This window comes from Pinus tabuliformis, chromosome X (genome assembly GCF_031772625.1).
Source record: "Pinus tabuliformis cultivar Carrire ecotype Pingquan chromosome X, CPIR1, whole genome shotgun sequence".
NCBI lineage: Eukaryota > Viridiplantae > Streptophyta > Pinopsida > Pinales > Pinaceae > Pinus > Pinus tabuliformis.
Genome location: NC_142308.1, coordinates 1,355,900,055 through 1,355,916,707, shown reverse-complemented (window position 1 = coordinate 1,355,916,707; position 16,653 = coordinate 1,355,900,055). Strand labels below are relative to the sequence as shown.

The following is a 16,653-nucleotide window of genomic DNA, read 5'->3' as shown; positions in this document are numbered from 1 at the left end:
TACATTTTGGTCCAGTCTTTGGTCGATGCTCGATACCAAACTCACTAAGTCCACATCCTTCCATCCTTAAACTAATGGCCAAATAGAGGCTGTCAACAGGATGATCATACACATTCTGCGAATGTACAACTCAAAGAATCCATGCACATGGGACGAGAGCCTCCCCTATGTTCAGCACAGCTACAACCAGGCTCTCCACAGCTCGACTGACCACAGCCCTTTTAAGGTGGGCTTGGGATTCTAGCCACTATGTCCCATTAATGTGGCCATGCCATTTTCAACTACTCATGCATATTCGACTCATGTCCAATCCAAAATAGATAAGGAAAACAGATTCATTGAGAACATCCAACATATTCGCCAACAGGTCCATGACATTCTGGAGAAATCAAATGCCTAGTACAAGCAGCGACAGGATCAACATCGGGTGCCACACAAGTTTCAGGTGGGCGCAAAGTTTGGTTGCATTTGCAAAATGAACGCCTTACCAGAGCCTATCAGAAACTTAGACCACTCCGATATGGTCCTTACACCATTACCAAGGCTATGGGAGACAATGCATTTGAGCTCAGCATTCCCCCATTCCTTGGCCTCCACCCAGTGTTCAATGTGGACAGCCTTCGGCCATACTTTCCATCATTACTAGACACATCCGATATTGCAGAACAACTCACACCCACATAGTTAAATCTAGATTGCATGGAACAAGCTGCAACTGATCGGATCATGGACACATAGATCAAGCACACTCGCTAGCAGAATATCCAATTGTATCGAGTTGTCAAAACAGGCCAACTCCTTCACTAGGGCAAGTGGCTCACCAGGGACCAAGTTCAGCTAAAGTTTCCTCATCTCATGGAGGAACTCAATGTAATGGGGACCATTGCTTCCTAACCGGGGAGGAATGATCTAGGTGGATATTTGTGGCCACCTGCCAATTCCACTTGGACCTGCACCATGTTTCTTTCAGCTTTTCAGTTTCCTTAATTGTATCACAATTTACTATTTTTATCAATTTTTCGGGTCTTGAACTTCCGGAGCCGTTTTGAGGCCCTAAACGACATTTTTTAGGAAAAATGTGAGCAACATGAGGCCATGGACCAATGTTTCTCTTCCCAAAGTTGTAGCTCTTGGATATATCTTTCTAACGAGATACTGTGCGCGTCAATGGAGATCGTATGCCAAAGTTACGACCCCGAGAAGTTGATGTACCAATTTACCCAAACGGGGCCCACAGTTTGGAATTTTATCTTCTAGGGTTAGGTTTTTGGATGTTTATGGCTTTTCATTGTTTCTCAACAATAAATAGGCCTTCGATCCTCATTGTAACACAGTTCAGAGGCATGTAGCCACCACATCTCTTCTCAGAGATAAGCAACCATCGCCCTAGCTGGTTTATTTCCATTGTTGTTTGTAAGCATATTTTAGTATTTTACATTAATGAAATGAAGTATTATTTCCGCTTCATCTCTATGTTTATGGTTATCTCTGTAATTTGTTGCATTCTTGTTTAAATCCGGATCACCAAGCATATTGATATCAGGTACCAATTTATACAGGATATGGTACAACGGGGAGCAATAAGGCTCTTTTATATTGGGAATGATGATTAGGTCACAGATATTCTTATGAAGCCCCTGGGGAAGGTCAAATTCTTAACCTTTCGTGAATGACTTGGATTTATGGAGAGACCCTCTTATGAGGGTCCCGTTTTATTTGGATATTGAGATCTGGAAGCTCTAGGGGGCTTGGGGTACTTGGAGTAATGAGTGACCATAGGGTGAGTGGTTCACCTTCCCCTAGTGGTGCGTGATGTAGAGGGTGAGTGGTTCACCTTCCCCTGTGATACCCCATGTTGATATATGCATAGGATGAGTGGTTCACCTTCTCTTATGGCATATGAGCAGGATGAGTGGTTCACCTTCTCCTGCCAATACATCCTACTCATGCAGTGAGGGACTCATGGGAAGTACCTCTCATCTGGCCAATCAGTAGGGAAATGAGGATAGGGACCATAGTACTACCAATGGATGCATCATGTACCACCTTACTCCCTATGCTAGGATGTTTTATATTGATCTCGAATCAATGGAGACTGACTCCGGGTTAATGCATAGTAGTATGATACACTCTCGATTATTGGAGATTAAATTCGTGTTAGTGGATAATGGTATGATAGATTCTCCATCATTTCTTTATTAATTATTTCTTAATGGTTCAGCAGAGTAGAGCATAGCATAACAGGGATGTCGGGATGGTACATACTATCAGATGGTTTGGGAGGTGGAGTTCTTACTTGTTGAGAGGCAGTGTTAAATTTGGAAGCTAGGGCCAAACTCCAACTTAGAGAGCTCATATGATGCAACTAATATTTTTATTGGATTCCTCTTTTCGAGAGGTGTAGGATTGATCTAAAGATCATCTCATTCTCACATGTACAAATGGAATTATGAATTTATTTTGTTTATGGACAAATTGTCAAGGTCAGCCAACAATCTAATGTGGGTTCAGAAGCCCAAAAGACATGTCTATTCATCCTCAATGTTGCATATAAATAGAAGGTGCACCTACCTCATTTGGACATCATTCATTCTCACACATCTCTCTCTCTCCTCATCTGATGGGGTCATACATCCTCACGGAAACCTTCTCTCTCCACATGTGCAAAGCACAGAGTGTGTTTTCTGTTTTGGGTGTTGACCGAATTGCAGGAAGGGTTTGACCAATGTTAACCGAGCTGTAGTTGATCGAGTTTGACTGGGTTTTCCTTGGGGAATTTTCTATTTGGGTGGGCCGCATTTCTGGGCACAAAAATCAAGGCAAAAAAAGTTGTTTGACTAGCATTGACCATAGGTTTGACCTTTGCATTGACCAAGTTTGACTGCCATTTTCGGGACCGTTTTGGGCTAATTTGGATGACTATTAGAGGCCAAGTTGACTGGGTTTGACCGAGCATATTTGAAGGAGAAATTCTGCCGAATTGATTAGCGTTGACTTTCTAGTTAGGGCTTCTTGTGGTTGTTGTTTGATTGGACAAATTTGACTTAGATTGGGGAACTGAATTTTGCATATTGTACTCTCTCTCTCTCTACTGAACTTTTGAAGAATAATAAGAAGAATTGATCAAAGAGTTTTTCCACATTGGGGTTTGTCCCTGGCATGCACCACATCTTATGTCCTTTTGTCTTGGCTTGTCTTATATTGTTTTTATTTATGTTCTATCTGCATTTATTGTCATGTTAATGTGATTGCTAATCTGGAAATTGGTATTGGGCTAAAAGGAAAATTGAACTAAATTTCTCTTAAGCATAGAACATACCATTATTATCTAAAATTAACAGTCTTCAATCACGATCCTAGAAAATCTCTAACAGCTTGGTTGAATTGCCAACTGGACTTTTTACTGAATGGACTACGCTTCTAACCTCAGTGCAGGAATCCTCATACTGGTGCAAGAATCCAAAAATGTATGAGGCTTCTTCCTGTGAACTACCATGTGTGGTTGATATGCGTTAATGACTCATAAAGTATAAAATACCTTACCAATACATTAAATGTAAGCATTTTAACCATTAAACCTTAATATATCAACATTTTTTTAATGATAAACAAATCTATAACCATATTCTCAGGATTACAATAATAGAGACTAGGGAATGTGTAGATAAATGCCTTTAAATTGTGAAATGAAGGGTAAAGAAGAACTTGAGGATTGTGTTGATTGCAGCTGGAGACTATAGAGAACTATCTCTTTCCTTTACTCTACATGTCCTTTTGATGTAGAGTATTGAAGACAAAATTGGCTTCATTTGCTCTTTTATCTCTATTCATCCTTAATGGATGACATGCTTCATTTTTTTGCTTCATCTGGGACACATGATTCGAATTCTCATGTCTACATCCTGCTTCCTTGTGCCCAAAGCTGCCATAATTGTATCATTCAATTTGGCTTAAGAATGGGGAAAATTAATTGACATATCTTCGTGCAACATTGCCAAAACCTCTATCACTCCAAACATGCCTTATCATATCCTCGTTATGCATTCTTTGGTTTCTCCTACCCAACACATCTTATTTTCAAGAATGGAATCTACAGTCCATGGCTTTATGTATGAAATTATGGCAAGAAAAGCAATACCCATGAAAAGGATATTGATGATCAAAGTTACATTCTCTTGAAGGTTTTGTCCTTGAGGGGAAAATGAATTCTATTGGTTCTTTATGTACCATCTATGGTAGTCTGGAATTATGCCTTGCATTTGTTCTTGCAGTTGTGTGGCTTTCTTTTGTTGCTTCTTCTTATCCTTCTGTTGTTGTTATCCAACAACGTATTTTTCTTTGTTGTTATTTCAACCTCTAACTACCCTTACTTAGATAGTTGAACCTTCAAACATTTCCTTATTGGAGCTTGATCTGAAATTGGGGCACTTAGGCTTCTTGTCTAACTTACAAGAACCTCTCCCACTTCCAAAGCTTTAAATTTTCCCAAGTCTTTATGATTAACCAATGCGGAATTAAGAAATGCTTGAAAATATAGGTATATGATTATTTTTATTGTTAGTTGTTTATGTGCTTTAAAATCTGCTATGTATACTGATATGTAAATACATACAATAAATACTAATGCAACAAGAAACAAAACACTCAAAACAACAATTTAATTTGGAGTTCACTCAAAACTCTTGGGCTTAATCTCCTTGAGCTTTAGTCAACTCAACTAGGCTCTCTGGGATTATGGTATAAGTCCTTTTTACAAGCTCTTGGCTCAACTCCTACTGTTTTTCATAGAAACAACGGGTTCAGACACCATGTTATCCCTTGGCTCTTGAAGCTCTCAGTTTCTAGCTCTGGGGTCTCGCTCTGGCTCTTCGGCTCTGACTCTGACTCTTGGCTTTGGCTCTTAGCTTTGGATCTAGCTCTCTAGCTCTCTAGCTCTAGATTTGGCTCTGGATCTTCGGCTCTGGCTTCTTGGCCCTCTATAACGTTCAACACTCTGGCTTTTCACTTGAACTTCAAGTGACCCAAAAGGCTCCCTCAGCTACTCTGCGCAGTAACTCTTCGGCTCTCTCTACTGTCTTGGCTCTATGCTACTACTTTCAGCATTCAACTTGCTCTCCATTTAGCTCTCTGCCTCCTTTGAGGTGAGCTTCTGACTTTTTGGCTACTCGACTCTTGGCATGTTGTTCAGCCTTCCATGCTCTCATGGCTCTCTACTGCTCAAACTCACAGGCTTTCTGTCCTTTCCTCATCTTGAGGAAACATCCCTTTCGAAATCACCCCAACCTCTGTGGTTCTATGCCTCTGTCAGCTCTACGGCTGTGGGATGTTACAGCGTGAGCTCTCCGGCTCTATTGTGAGCTCCCTGAAAGGAAAAAATTGCTTCTCCACTTCGATCTCTGGCCTTTTGAGGAATCCTCTGACTCTGCAGCTTCCACAGTTGTTCCTCTATCCCTTCAATCATGAGGAATCATTCTTTCCTTGACTCTGCCTCTTCGCGCTTCAAAATGTATCCCTATTGCAGAAACGCCCGCTTGTAGCGTGGCACAGGGAATGATGGCTGTTCTCCCATGGAAAATGAACCAATGGCCTCCTTTCAAGCAAAAATTTACGAAATATTGTGTTTCAGGCTTGAAATGGAAATACACAAGAAAAACACTATCAAGCGCGAAATCCAGACGTGAAATTCCATTAAATCGCCCCTAAAATCCCTATCGGTTCCACCTTCCATCACATCTTGCAATTGCTTCGGTGGCATGGCCAATGCCCAAAAATCCATTAAACACGAAATACAAAGGAAAATCTGAATTCCTGGATTTGAAATTTTATGAAATCGGGCTTTTAAACCCCATTGGGTCTGGTCCCGATTGTAGTCGCAAGTTGCATGGCCTAGGGTCTTCCCCTTTGGTATCGCCGACACTGATCCGCCGATATCGATGATTGCAGTCACAAGTCACATGGCTTGGGGGTCCTTCCCTTTTGGGATCGCCCACAACGATCCACCGATATCGGCGATCATAGTCACACTATCGCATCGGCTAGGGGCATTTGCCTTATGGGTGCATATGCCTGCCTTCGACTCGATCCACTGATTCGATCATCAGAGATCACTGATCGGGGGTCCCTTCTGCCCGACCTTAAGTCCTCCTCTTTGCCTTATGCGATGTGATTTCCTCAAATAGCCTTTTAGGCCATTTTTAATGGAATTTTCCCCTTTTTCAAAGGATAAAGGGAAACTTCTTCCTGCGATAACTTCTTCATTTGAAGTTTGTTTTTCCCATTCAATTTGTGTAGGATTCATAATGAGGAGATCTCTGCAATGAAACTATTTCCGATAACAGCCTGCAACTTTCATTTTCCTCTAATTTACAAAGGATTTGTGCCATTTGGCATCCTTTACCTCTTGTATGAAGTCTTTTACACTTAGAGGTTTATCCAGGATCCACTTTTGGATCAGAGCTTGATTCCTTTTTGAAACCCAACCTAGCCTTGATGAGTGGGGATCTCTGCTTAGCAAGCATCTCATCCAATACTTTCTTGCTGTCCTCAAGATTTTGATAGTGAGACAACTATTTATTTGAATTTTCTAAATCATGTCTCAATGATACTACTTCAATGTGTAGTCTCTCATAGTAGGCTTCCTTCTCACTCAGTTGATTGGTCAACATGCCACTTAGCCTGCTAGCCTCTTCTTGTTGAGAATTAAGATTTAATATTGTTTTGCTCAACTTTTCATTCTCAAGCTGATAAATTTTCAATTTCTCCTCTTGCTTGAGATTTTCCTTTGATAGGTCCTTGGTCTCCTTTATAGACGAGATCATTTTCTTTCTAAAGTATATACTTTCATTAAGATACTTCTCTTCACTATCATAGGTGCTACAGTCACCAAAGAGATCTAAAACCATCTTTGTTTCCATCGAGTCTTCCACATGTCTAAGGGGTATCCCATATTCATCAATTCCATTGATACTACTATTCTCTTCATGGGATATAATCTCTTCTTCTTCAGAGGATCCCTCATTTTCTATTTCTACTAAAGTGATTCTATCTTCATTACTACTACTAGATGCATGGTTATATCTATCTTAAAGTGATTCACATGAATCTGTTTAATGAATAACCTATGTCTTTAGATTCATCACAAAGAAACATATTACCTTCAGAATAGCCTAGCCTCTCTTCTGATTTTTCATCATCATCTTGAGAGTGATGAGAAGCAACTTGAGCATTAAGAGGAACACCTTTAATCTTCTCAACATATCTTTTCTCGGATTCTTTATTCAACTTCTTCCTTCTCTTCTTCTCATTATTAAAAGCCTTCACAGATTTAGGTTCACTACTTTAGGATCATGGTTCTTTGACCTCCTCTTGAGATGTCTACCTTTCTCCTCCATACAGATATTGCAATCGGTCCAATATTTCATTTGATGACTCACAATGCCTCACTCTATCAACATCTGGCTTAGATATCCCTTACATGATGGTTTCCTTCACTTCTGTATTGAACTCATTCTTCTCTACATACATCACAGACATCTAAATGTCATCATTAACTATCATCATTTAGGCCTCCATTCTAATCTTCCAAATCTCATAGTCTGATCCATTTAAAAATGGAACTCATTATGTTGTTAACCAAATTCAATTAGTCATTGTTTCCATTTTATCTACCTTCTAGCGATTAAGTTATTCTTGAAGGAACCATGCTTTGATACCAATTGTTGGAAACAATTTTTATTCTCAGAAGGGTGGTGAATCAATATTAAGGCTAATTTTAACTTTTATGACAATTTATATTTATTCATTCAAACTTGGAATCCACTATATGTGAAAAACCATTAACAACCATATCAACTAACACAGCGTACACATCATGAGAAGAAAACACATGAGACACAAAGGCTTTATGTGGAAACCCTTTCGCGAAAAAGCCATCAAATCTTGATGTTGTTATTGATGTAAAATAAGAGCACCTACTCTATTACATCAATATTTTTGTGAGACACCACTCACATGAAGCACCAGCTCCCTTTTATTATTTATTACACCCCACTAGCAAGAAGCACCAACTCCCTCCATTTGTAGATAGCTGTCCAACTTACCAAAAGCACCATGTGAAGCACCAACTTAATAGATTTGTTGCAAGAACCAATTTGTAGCTCCTTGGATTTATGAAGGCACCAACTTGTAGGAGGAACGAACCCCCAAGCCTTCTCATACATCCACTAAATATGGAAGCAACAACTTGTTGTATGCAGGTTCCAACCCACACTTAATAAGGAACTCAATTTTCTTTGTCAATGACATCCACTCTACATGATATCAACTATGTTCTTTGCTCACTCTATAACAACCTGCTACTCTAATCAACTATAGTCACTTGTAACAATGCACACAACGCTTGTTTCTCTGCTCTTCGTCAACATACATTTAGTTTTCAGCCTTCTATTCCTTAGGCTCTCTCGACCTCTCACACCACAATACCATATTGCTCTTGAACCTCTGTTCTCATAGCATACATTCAACTCTTAATGTCTTTCCTCTAGAAAGGCACTCTCATCCTCTCTCTAGAGAAAAAGCTCACATTGCCTCACACAACAGCACATACACTCACACATATCTCTCCTCAACTCTCACTCACGACAATGTTTATTTCCCCTACATTGTTCATTTTTTCTCCTTTGTTTTATTCCTTTGTTGCACATTAGCCAATGTTGCCTCTAATGCCCATCACTCTGCCATTCACACTACCCACATGTGTAATCTTTCATGGCTCTCCATCCTGCTATTGTTGTCTTAGCCACTGTTGCCTGATTATCCACTAAGAATGGGCATCTGAGTGATATCCATACTGAGAATTATTTCTCGGTCAACATGCACACTCAATTGTGGGTGTCCATGCTTATTCATGGTTCACATAGTACTTTTAAATGACCTCTCTACACTTCATATAATTCAGTTAGGTGTGGATGGGAAGATCACGGATGGATTTCTTTCAATTTAGGATAGGCTCGATGCTCTACTCTGTAAATCAAGATAAACGAACCCATATTGATTCACCCTTAAACGGAAATATATATGGCGATGCAAAGCATTATGAATTAAATTTTTTTCTCCTTGCTTCGCACGCCCATTGTCCACTCGACACTCATTTCTCAAACACATTAAAAAAACGACTTCATTTAATATTAGACATTAATTTTATGTTTAAAGTTAAAATAATTTCATGGCTATGTAATAAAGTTCCCTTTGCACCGTCGTTCTTTGGCTCATACCCCTTTTTGCACATGCTTCATTCTGCATAGACTCATAACTTTTTGCAGTTGTTCTTTCCCACAACTAAATTTGTAAAAGTTAAAAATAAAATTAAAATGAAATAAGAGATGAACGCAATAGAAATACGTGTCTTGTTCCCTTGACGCAAATTATGTAGAGGAGTTGCTCACAACACACACATACTGATTGACCACTTACAAAATTAACCACTTTTTAAAATGAAAATCCCTCCACCACGGGAATTATGTAACATCAAGGCTAACTCAGGTAATGGAAAATCCCAAAAACACAAAATAACCAAGAGTCAATTTGGCCATACAAAAGCCAATAAATAGTTTGGATTTCTATTTAAAAAACAAAAAAATAATTTGATATTTCTTAAAATAAGAGCACAACTTATTTTAAATATTGCATATTTTTAAGATTTTCTAAAATGATGTTCATCTAATTTTTCATTTTATGGATTTTTATTAATGTTCTTTGAAATATTGGATTTTTTTCCTTTCAAATTATATATATTTTTTTAATAAAATATAAATATTTTTTATATACTAAAAAAATTAATATTAAGTAATAAAAAATCTCATGAATGTTGAAAATTAACTTATAATTTTTTTTTATAAATTAAATTATAATAAAAATTCCCAATAAAATATTGTTTTATTTTGAATCAAATTTTCATGTTCAATGTTTTGTCAGCGCAAAACACCAGATCACTCGACAATAAAGAATTAGTATCAAAATGTACAACACCAGAGCACTCAACCTAAAGAATTAGTATCAAAATGTACAATCTAATGGAGTTTGCTGCAATATAAAATGGAAAATGAATTAAGCCTACACAATTGCCTTCTCTAGAGAAAGCTTGATGAACAGGGCTTTCAATATGTACTAGCTATGCCTACCTAAATAAAAGACGAGGAGACATTCCTTGCTACAACTACAAAATCCCGCATTTTTATAGACTTGATAGGGAGCATCATCTCCTTCTAGTTCAACACCATTTTCTCGTATTATTTTTTTTGCTTTCATTTCTATCTGTAATAACTTTCTGCATTAACATTTTTATTTTCCAATACATATCAATGGTAAGGAGGTAATGGTTATACTTTCTATGGGTGTCCCTCACGAGTCTTATAAGGAATGTTTTTCATAACATTTGAATGTGAATATGTTAAAATCATTAAACTTAATAAAATAATATTATACATTTAAATTGTAAAATAACATTTAACATTTTAGCTCAAATTAACATTTAACATTCTAGCTTAAAGGATTTAGAGTAAATTAAATGGTGAGAGGGGACTGTCACAAAACTCTTGAACAGAATTGATGTACCAAATGAATTTAGATCCCTGTCGCTGCTCAAACCATAAATTAAACCAATTTTATTAAAAAAACATAAAAAAAATTTTATTAAAAAATACATTGATTTAGTTAAATGTTGTTTGACATAGTAGAACTGAAAACTTCAACCCCTTCTCTATATGTTTTAAACTTAATCTTTATTTAAACGGAAATAAATTAGTTCAAACTAGACTTAAAAAGAATATTTATATTTAAAAATGAAATCGTTGTTAGTATTCCTGTATGAAACAAAAGCTTAAGCATACGCATAAAATCCTTTTCTTCAAATATGAAATAACGCCGTGATTGCACTCCAAACCCAATCAGCCATTTAAGGAAACAGAAACTAGTAGAGGCTGTCGTGAAGAGTTAGCAGTGGCAGCAAAACCATAAATATATTTTATTAAACATTATTGGGTACATATATTATTTATTTAGAAGAGTAATGAGTCCGGCGTTTTGGCATTCACGCATGGATACCATCATCAACTCCGGTGTTAGCGAATGCGTTAAGAGCGAGCGCGTTAAGGAGAGCTAGAGCGTTACTGATCAGTTCTGACTCATTCTGCACGCGGACCTTCACCATCGCGCTAATCTTCCCCGCCGCCGCCTTCACATCCTCAAATCCGTTGAGGCAGGAGTCTTGGTCGGTAAGGGCGGCACTCATAAACGTCTGCATGTCGTTCATTTGAGGGTTGAAGTTGCTGCGCTGCAGCTGCTCCATCTCCTTCAGAGATTTCTGAATCTCGTCAACGGTGTCATCGAAATTCTGAATACAATCGTTCAGCGCCGCTCTTTCTCTTTCACTCATCTCGGCGCTTCTGCCTTTCAGGCCTGCTGCCCAAACGGAAACCGTTCGGGCATTAACGAGGCTCACGTTCATGGCCGCCTTGACCAGATCGCAAAGCGTGGGTTTCAGAGATCTGGCGTATGGAGAAAGCGACCAAACACAGAGCTGTGGATACCGAGTGACCTGGCACGACGATTTGATAAATTCAGCGATGCTCGTATCGCTGTGCTGCGGATTCACGTCCTTCGCCGTAGCTGAAGCCATTATCGCAGAAACTATGATAACTAAAACAGTTGCAGACCGTGAATCCATGGCGATATAATATAAAAAGAAAGAACAAGAAATGAAAAGCAGCGAAGGCGAACCCAGGGACGGAAAAGGGTTGTAAGTGGGCACAATCACATACTATTGACGCGCTTTCATCCCGATCTATATAGCCGAGTTCGCTCTAGATATTGTCAATTAGCCATTCCAGGCCAGTGTCTCGCTGGACAGCTGATTCTCGAGGTCTGATTCGTTGCATGTTTTCATTCCCACTGGTTTGACCCTATGTAGTGGGATGTAATGCACGTAGTTTAAGCATGAAATAATGTTTTCTGCCGAGATTTTGGGTAACACTTGGGTCAATTTATTTTGGGAGGAGAGATGTCCAGTTTTTAGATTTTAGATTTTTTATTATTTTTTCTATGGTGTTTAATCTATTTTTATTATTAAAAAATAAGATTTAAATATTATTATTATTATTTAAATAATATTATTATTATTCTAGGCAAAAAATTATTCAATCTGTTTTTAGCCAATTTACTCGGTGGCCGTAAATATCTATATGAAAATGTGAAACAAAAATTTAGGTTTTAGAGATTTTGTTGGAATTTGGTCAATATTTTGTTTTGCAAAATTTTAATAAATTTTTTTATTATTTTAAATGGGTTTTTGATTTTATATATGAATTTAGTATTTTAAAAAATCTTTGGAGCATTTAAATTGGGTGTTGTATATGATTCATATTCCAGGGAAACATTTTTGTTGAAAATAAAGTTTTTTTTTGGTGAGTTTTCTTTAAGTGTAATCTATGAGGGATTTATTGAAATTATAAGTTTGGAATGAAATCATAAGTTTGGCTAGTAAACAGTTTTCTAATTTATTTTCTGATCTAATTTGTCTAGAATCCGTGAGGGTTTCATTGAAATCACAAGTTTGGTTAGTGAACTCTGTGCTATCTAAGTGCCCCAAGGTTTTTTTAAGGGTGTTGAATCCATATAACACAAATCAAAATTTTACCGCAATTTTTTTTACTAGATCTAAAGAAAGATCAGCTAGAAACTCTAAAAAACAGTTAAATATATGTAAAAATTAAAATAAAATAAAATATTTTGTTTAGTTAGATTGTATTTTTAAGATTTAAATTCTATATTTTTAAGCTTTAAAGATTTTTATTTTTATATAATTCCTATAATAACCACGATATTAAATATTTTGGTAAAATTATAAATTATATAGATTTTAAATTTTAAATTTTATGTAAGATTACTCGATTTAATATTGGATAATAGTCCATTTTTGGATGGTAATCATTTTTTTTATAATATTATAGTAAATTTATTAATTTTTTATAATTAGTAAAAACATGTGAAATTGTATTTTTATTTCTAGATCTAGATGATCTCAATGGGAACTACAACGCATATGAAATGGATATCCTTTTCCAACTGTAAATGTTGTTGAGATTTTTTAGATTAAGGAAACTATGATCACTACAAACTCATAAAAATAAATACACTATTAGTATACACTTTGCAAAAGAGTATTTAGCATATACAACATTCAATGCTATTATGGGAGATGCATATCCTCTACGAGCTGTAAAAGTCAATGAGCTTTATCCTAGATTGCGAAAACTATGGGCAATACAACCTACTAAAAATAGATAGGCTATTAACATACGCCTTTCAAAAGAGCATATGGTATACACAACTTTCAATGCTATTATGTGACATGCATATCCTTTTGACATTTGTAGGCTATTAACATACACCGTTCAAAACATACACCTTTCAAAAGAGCATGTGATATACACAACTTTCAATGCTATTATGTGACATGCATATCCTTTCACATTTGTAGGCTATTAACGTACACGTTCAAAACATACACATTTCAAAAGAGCTTGTCGTATACACAACTTTCAATGCTATTATGTGACATGCATATCTTTCGACATTTGTGAAGGTCGTTGAGCTTATTAATTGTTATATGTATTACATTATGTCTTACAATGTGTATATTAATAACTTACCTATTTTTACAAGGTTGTATCTCCATAGTCACAACATAGTTTGCATGATGATAGATTTTGTATTTTTCATAATATTATATTATTGTTTTTATTACTTTTACCAAGAGTAAGAAGGCTCTTTACAACTTAGAGTAGATATTGTGAGATAATTTTATGTTGATTTACTTGTGTAAAAATTAAGTAAATAGTTGGTTCGCAAATCAAGGTTTGTACAAGGAAATGTTGTTAAAAAAAATATTATTTTATATTTAAAAAATTAAAGTATACGATAATAATGAAAATTTTAAATTAACATAAATTTATCTTAAAATTGAATTCATTATATTATAATAAAAATTTTATTTCTTAAAATGTATTTTTTGTTTAATGTTCAATATGAAAAAATAATCATTTATTAAATTATATTTTCGTATCTTCAAAAATTTGATTCCTCCTAACAATTTAGGTTTAAAACAAATCCTCATAAAAATATATAATATTTTTGTATCTTCAGAAATTTGATTCCTCCTAACAATTTAGGTTTAAAACAAATCCTCATAAAAATATATAATAGTTTTGTATCTTCAGAAATTTGATTCCTCCTAACAATTTAGGTTTAAAACAAATCCTCATAAAAATATATAAGTTACTAGGATATATGTTGTTGGAGACTGTTTAGTATTTATAACTTTTAATAATATTATACCACATGCATATCCTTTGTGAGTTCTAAAAGTCAATCAACTTTACCTAAATTACTGAGACTATGCCTACTACACTTAAGTAAAAATAGATACAGTACAAACATGCACTTTGGAAAAGAATATTTAGTATATAGATGTGGCATGCATATCCTTTACCAAATGTAAAGTTTATTCAATTTGGTATTTTCTACATACTATATTGTAAGCTCTATATTAATATATTATATATTTTTTTAAGGTTGTATTCTACAAAGCCATAACATAGTGTATGATGAGGAAATTTTATAAGGAGTAGTCTTTAATTGTGAATTTTTGGAGCTTCTGGGAAACCTTTTTCCCATCAAATCTTGATTAATTCTATTTTAATGGTTTTTTTGGCTATATATATGAATTTATCACCCTTAAAAACTAGGGAACTTGCATTGTGTAGTGTTCACATGTAAAACTTATTAATTCAATGAATCCATTCCATGTTTTGGACTATTTATATGAATTTATCACCCTCAAAAACCTAGAAACTTCCATTGTGAAGTGTTTACATGTAAAACATGTTAATTCGATGAGTCACTGCCTAGAAAAACTACATATATGAATTTACCACCCCCAAAAACCTTGGAACTTCCATTGTGAAGTGTTCACATGTAAAACTTGTTAATTCAATTAATCCCTTCCATTGTGAAGTGCACACATGTAAAACTTGTTAATTCAATGAATCCCTGCCTAGAAAATTAGATCAGAAAATAAACCGGAATTTTTTTCCAAAAAATAACACTTGAAGAGTACTTGATTTTATAATGTTAGATTTTATTATTATTATTTTTATTACTTGTACCAAGAGTCAAAACGTTCTCTAAAACTTAGTGAGTAAATATTGTGAGATAATGTTATGTTGATTTTCATGACAAGGAATTAAATAAACATATAATTATGTGATATATGGGAGGCTTGTTTTAACAAGCCTAGATCTACCAAGGGCTAAGAAGGATCAAATCTCTTTTTACTGTAAAAGAGGTTTGCATTTTAAGATATTTGGACCCTCTTAGCACTTGGTAGATCGAGAGTTAAGATGAATCTAGAATAGTTTTATTATTAATTATAAATAATTATATTTATAATTATTAATTTTATATCTTTAATTTTAATTTTATGTAATTTGATAAGATGCAATTATTATTATTTATTTTAATTTACTTTATTTGTATTTGTATTTCAATTTTATTTTGATCGAGCCAAAATATTTATAAGACATTACAACATCTCTACATAGCCCCTCTCTAGGAATTTTTTTTTTACCTTTTATAATTTTTTAATCGAGCCCAAACATAAATTTTTACAAATGTTTACATCACTACAACATCTTCCCCATACCTATTTTCTTTTAGATTTAAATTAAAAAATGTTATAAAATAAAAATAAAGTTCAAAGGGCCTTGACAGATGGTGATTGGGTGCTTTGTTAAGGTACTCCCTAATATGAAGTCACTGGTTTAGTTCGTTGATTTGGATTTAGACATGAACACAACAAATTATAGATATAACAATAAATACAGAGGTCCAATAGAAATAATGCTTCATTACATTAATGTAAACTACTGAAATATGCTTACAAACACAAATGGAAATAAACTAGCTCGGGTGATGGTAGCTTATCCTTGAGAAGAGAGGTGGTGGCTACATGCCTCTGACTACGTTATAATGAGGATCAAGGACCTGTTTATTATTGAACAATAAGAAAAAACCCTAAACAACCAAAACCCTAACTCGAGGAGATGTAACACCAAGAGTTTATGGGCCCCGTTGGGGTTAGTTGGATAACCAACTTCCGGGATCATGACTTGGTCATATTATCTTTGTTTGACGCACATGATACCCTATTGGAAATATCTCTCTAAGGACTACGGCGGAAAATATGATTTGAATTAAATAATTGCTGGTACAATATTGCCAAAAAAGTGTCGTTTAAGGCGTCAGAATGGCTCCAAAAGTTTAGGACCCGACAAACTGCTAAAAATAGTAAAATGTGCTACAATTAAGGAAACTGGAAAAATGAAAGAAATAATGGTGGGGTCTAAGTGGCATTGACGGGTGGCCACCAATATCCACCTGGATCATTCTTTCCTTTGATCGGGGTGATATATTGGACATGATGAAGATGTAGTCCCACCAAACTTATAAAAGAAAAAATTAAAATAAAATATTTTGATTTGGAAATGAGTTATGGTTTATTTGAAAGTGGTATGTATAAGCCATGGGGTGAATATTCAT

The 16,653-nt window shown here is 35.4% G+C and overlaps 1 protein-coding gene across 1 annotated transcript; it reads right to left on the bottom strand.

Moving 5' to 3' along the window:
• Positions 1 to 11,086: 11,086 nt before the first annotated feature.
• On the bottom strand, positions 11,087 to 11,722 carry LOC149145114 (pectinesterase inhibitor 9-like). The gene has a single exon (XM_089453148.1). It carries the CDS (start codon positions 11,720 to 11,722, stop codon positions 11,087 to 11,089), a length of 636 nt encoding a protein of 211 aa, XP_089309274.1.
• Between the last annotated feature and the right edge of the window lie 4,931 nt (positions 11,723 to 16,653).

What these genes read in the sequence shown, in the direction of transcription:
- LOC149145114 (XM_089453148.1), bottom strand. Translation starts at nt 11,722, where the DNA reads ATGGATTCACGGTCTGCAACTGTTTTAGTTATCATAGTTTCTGCGATA.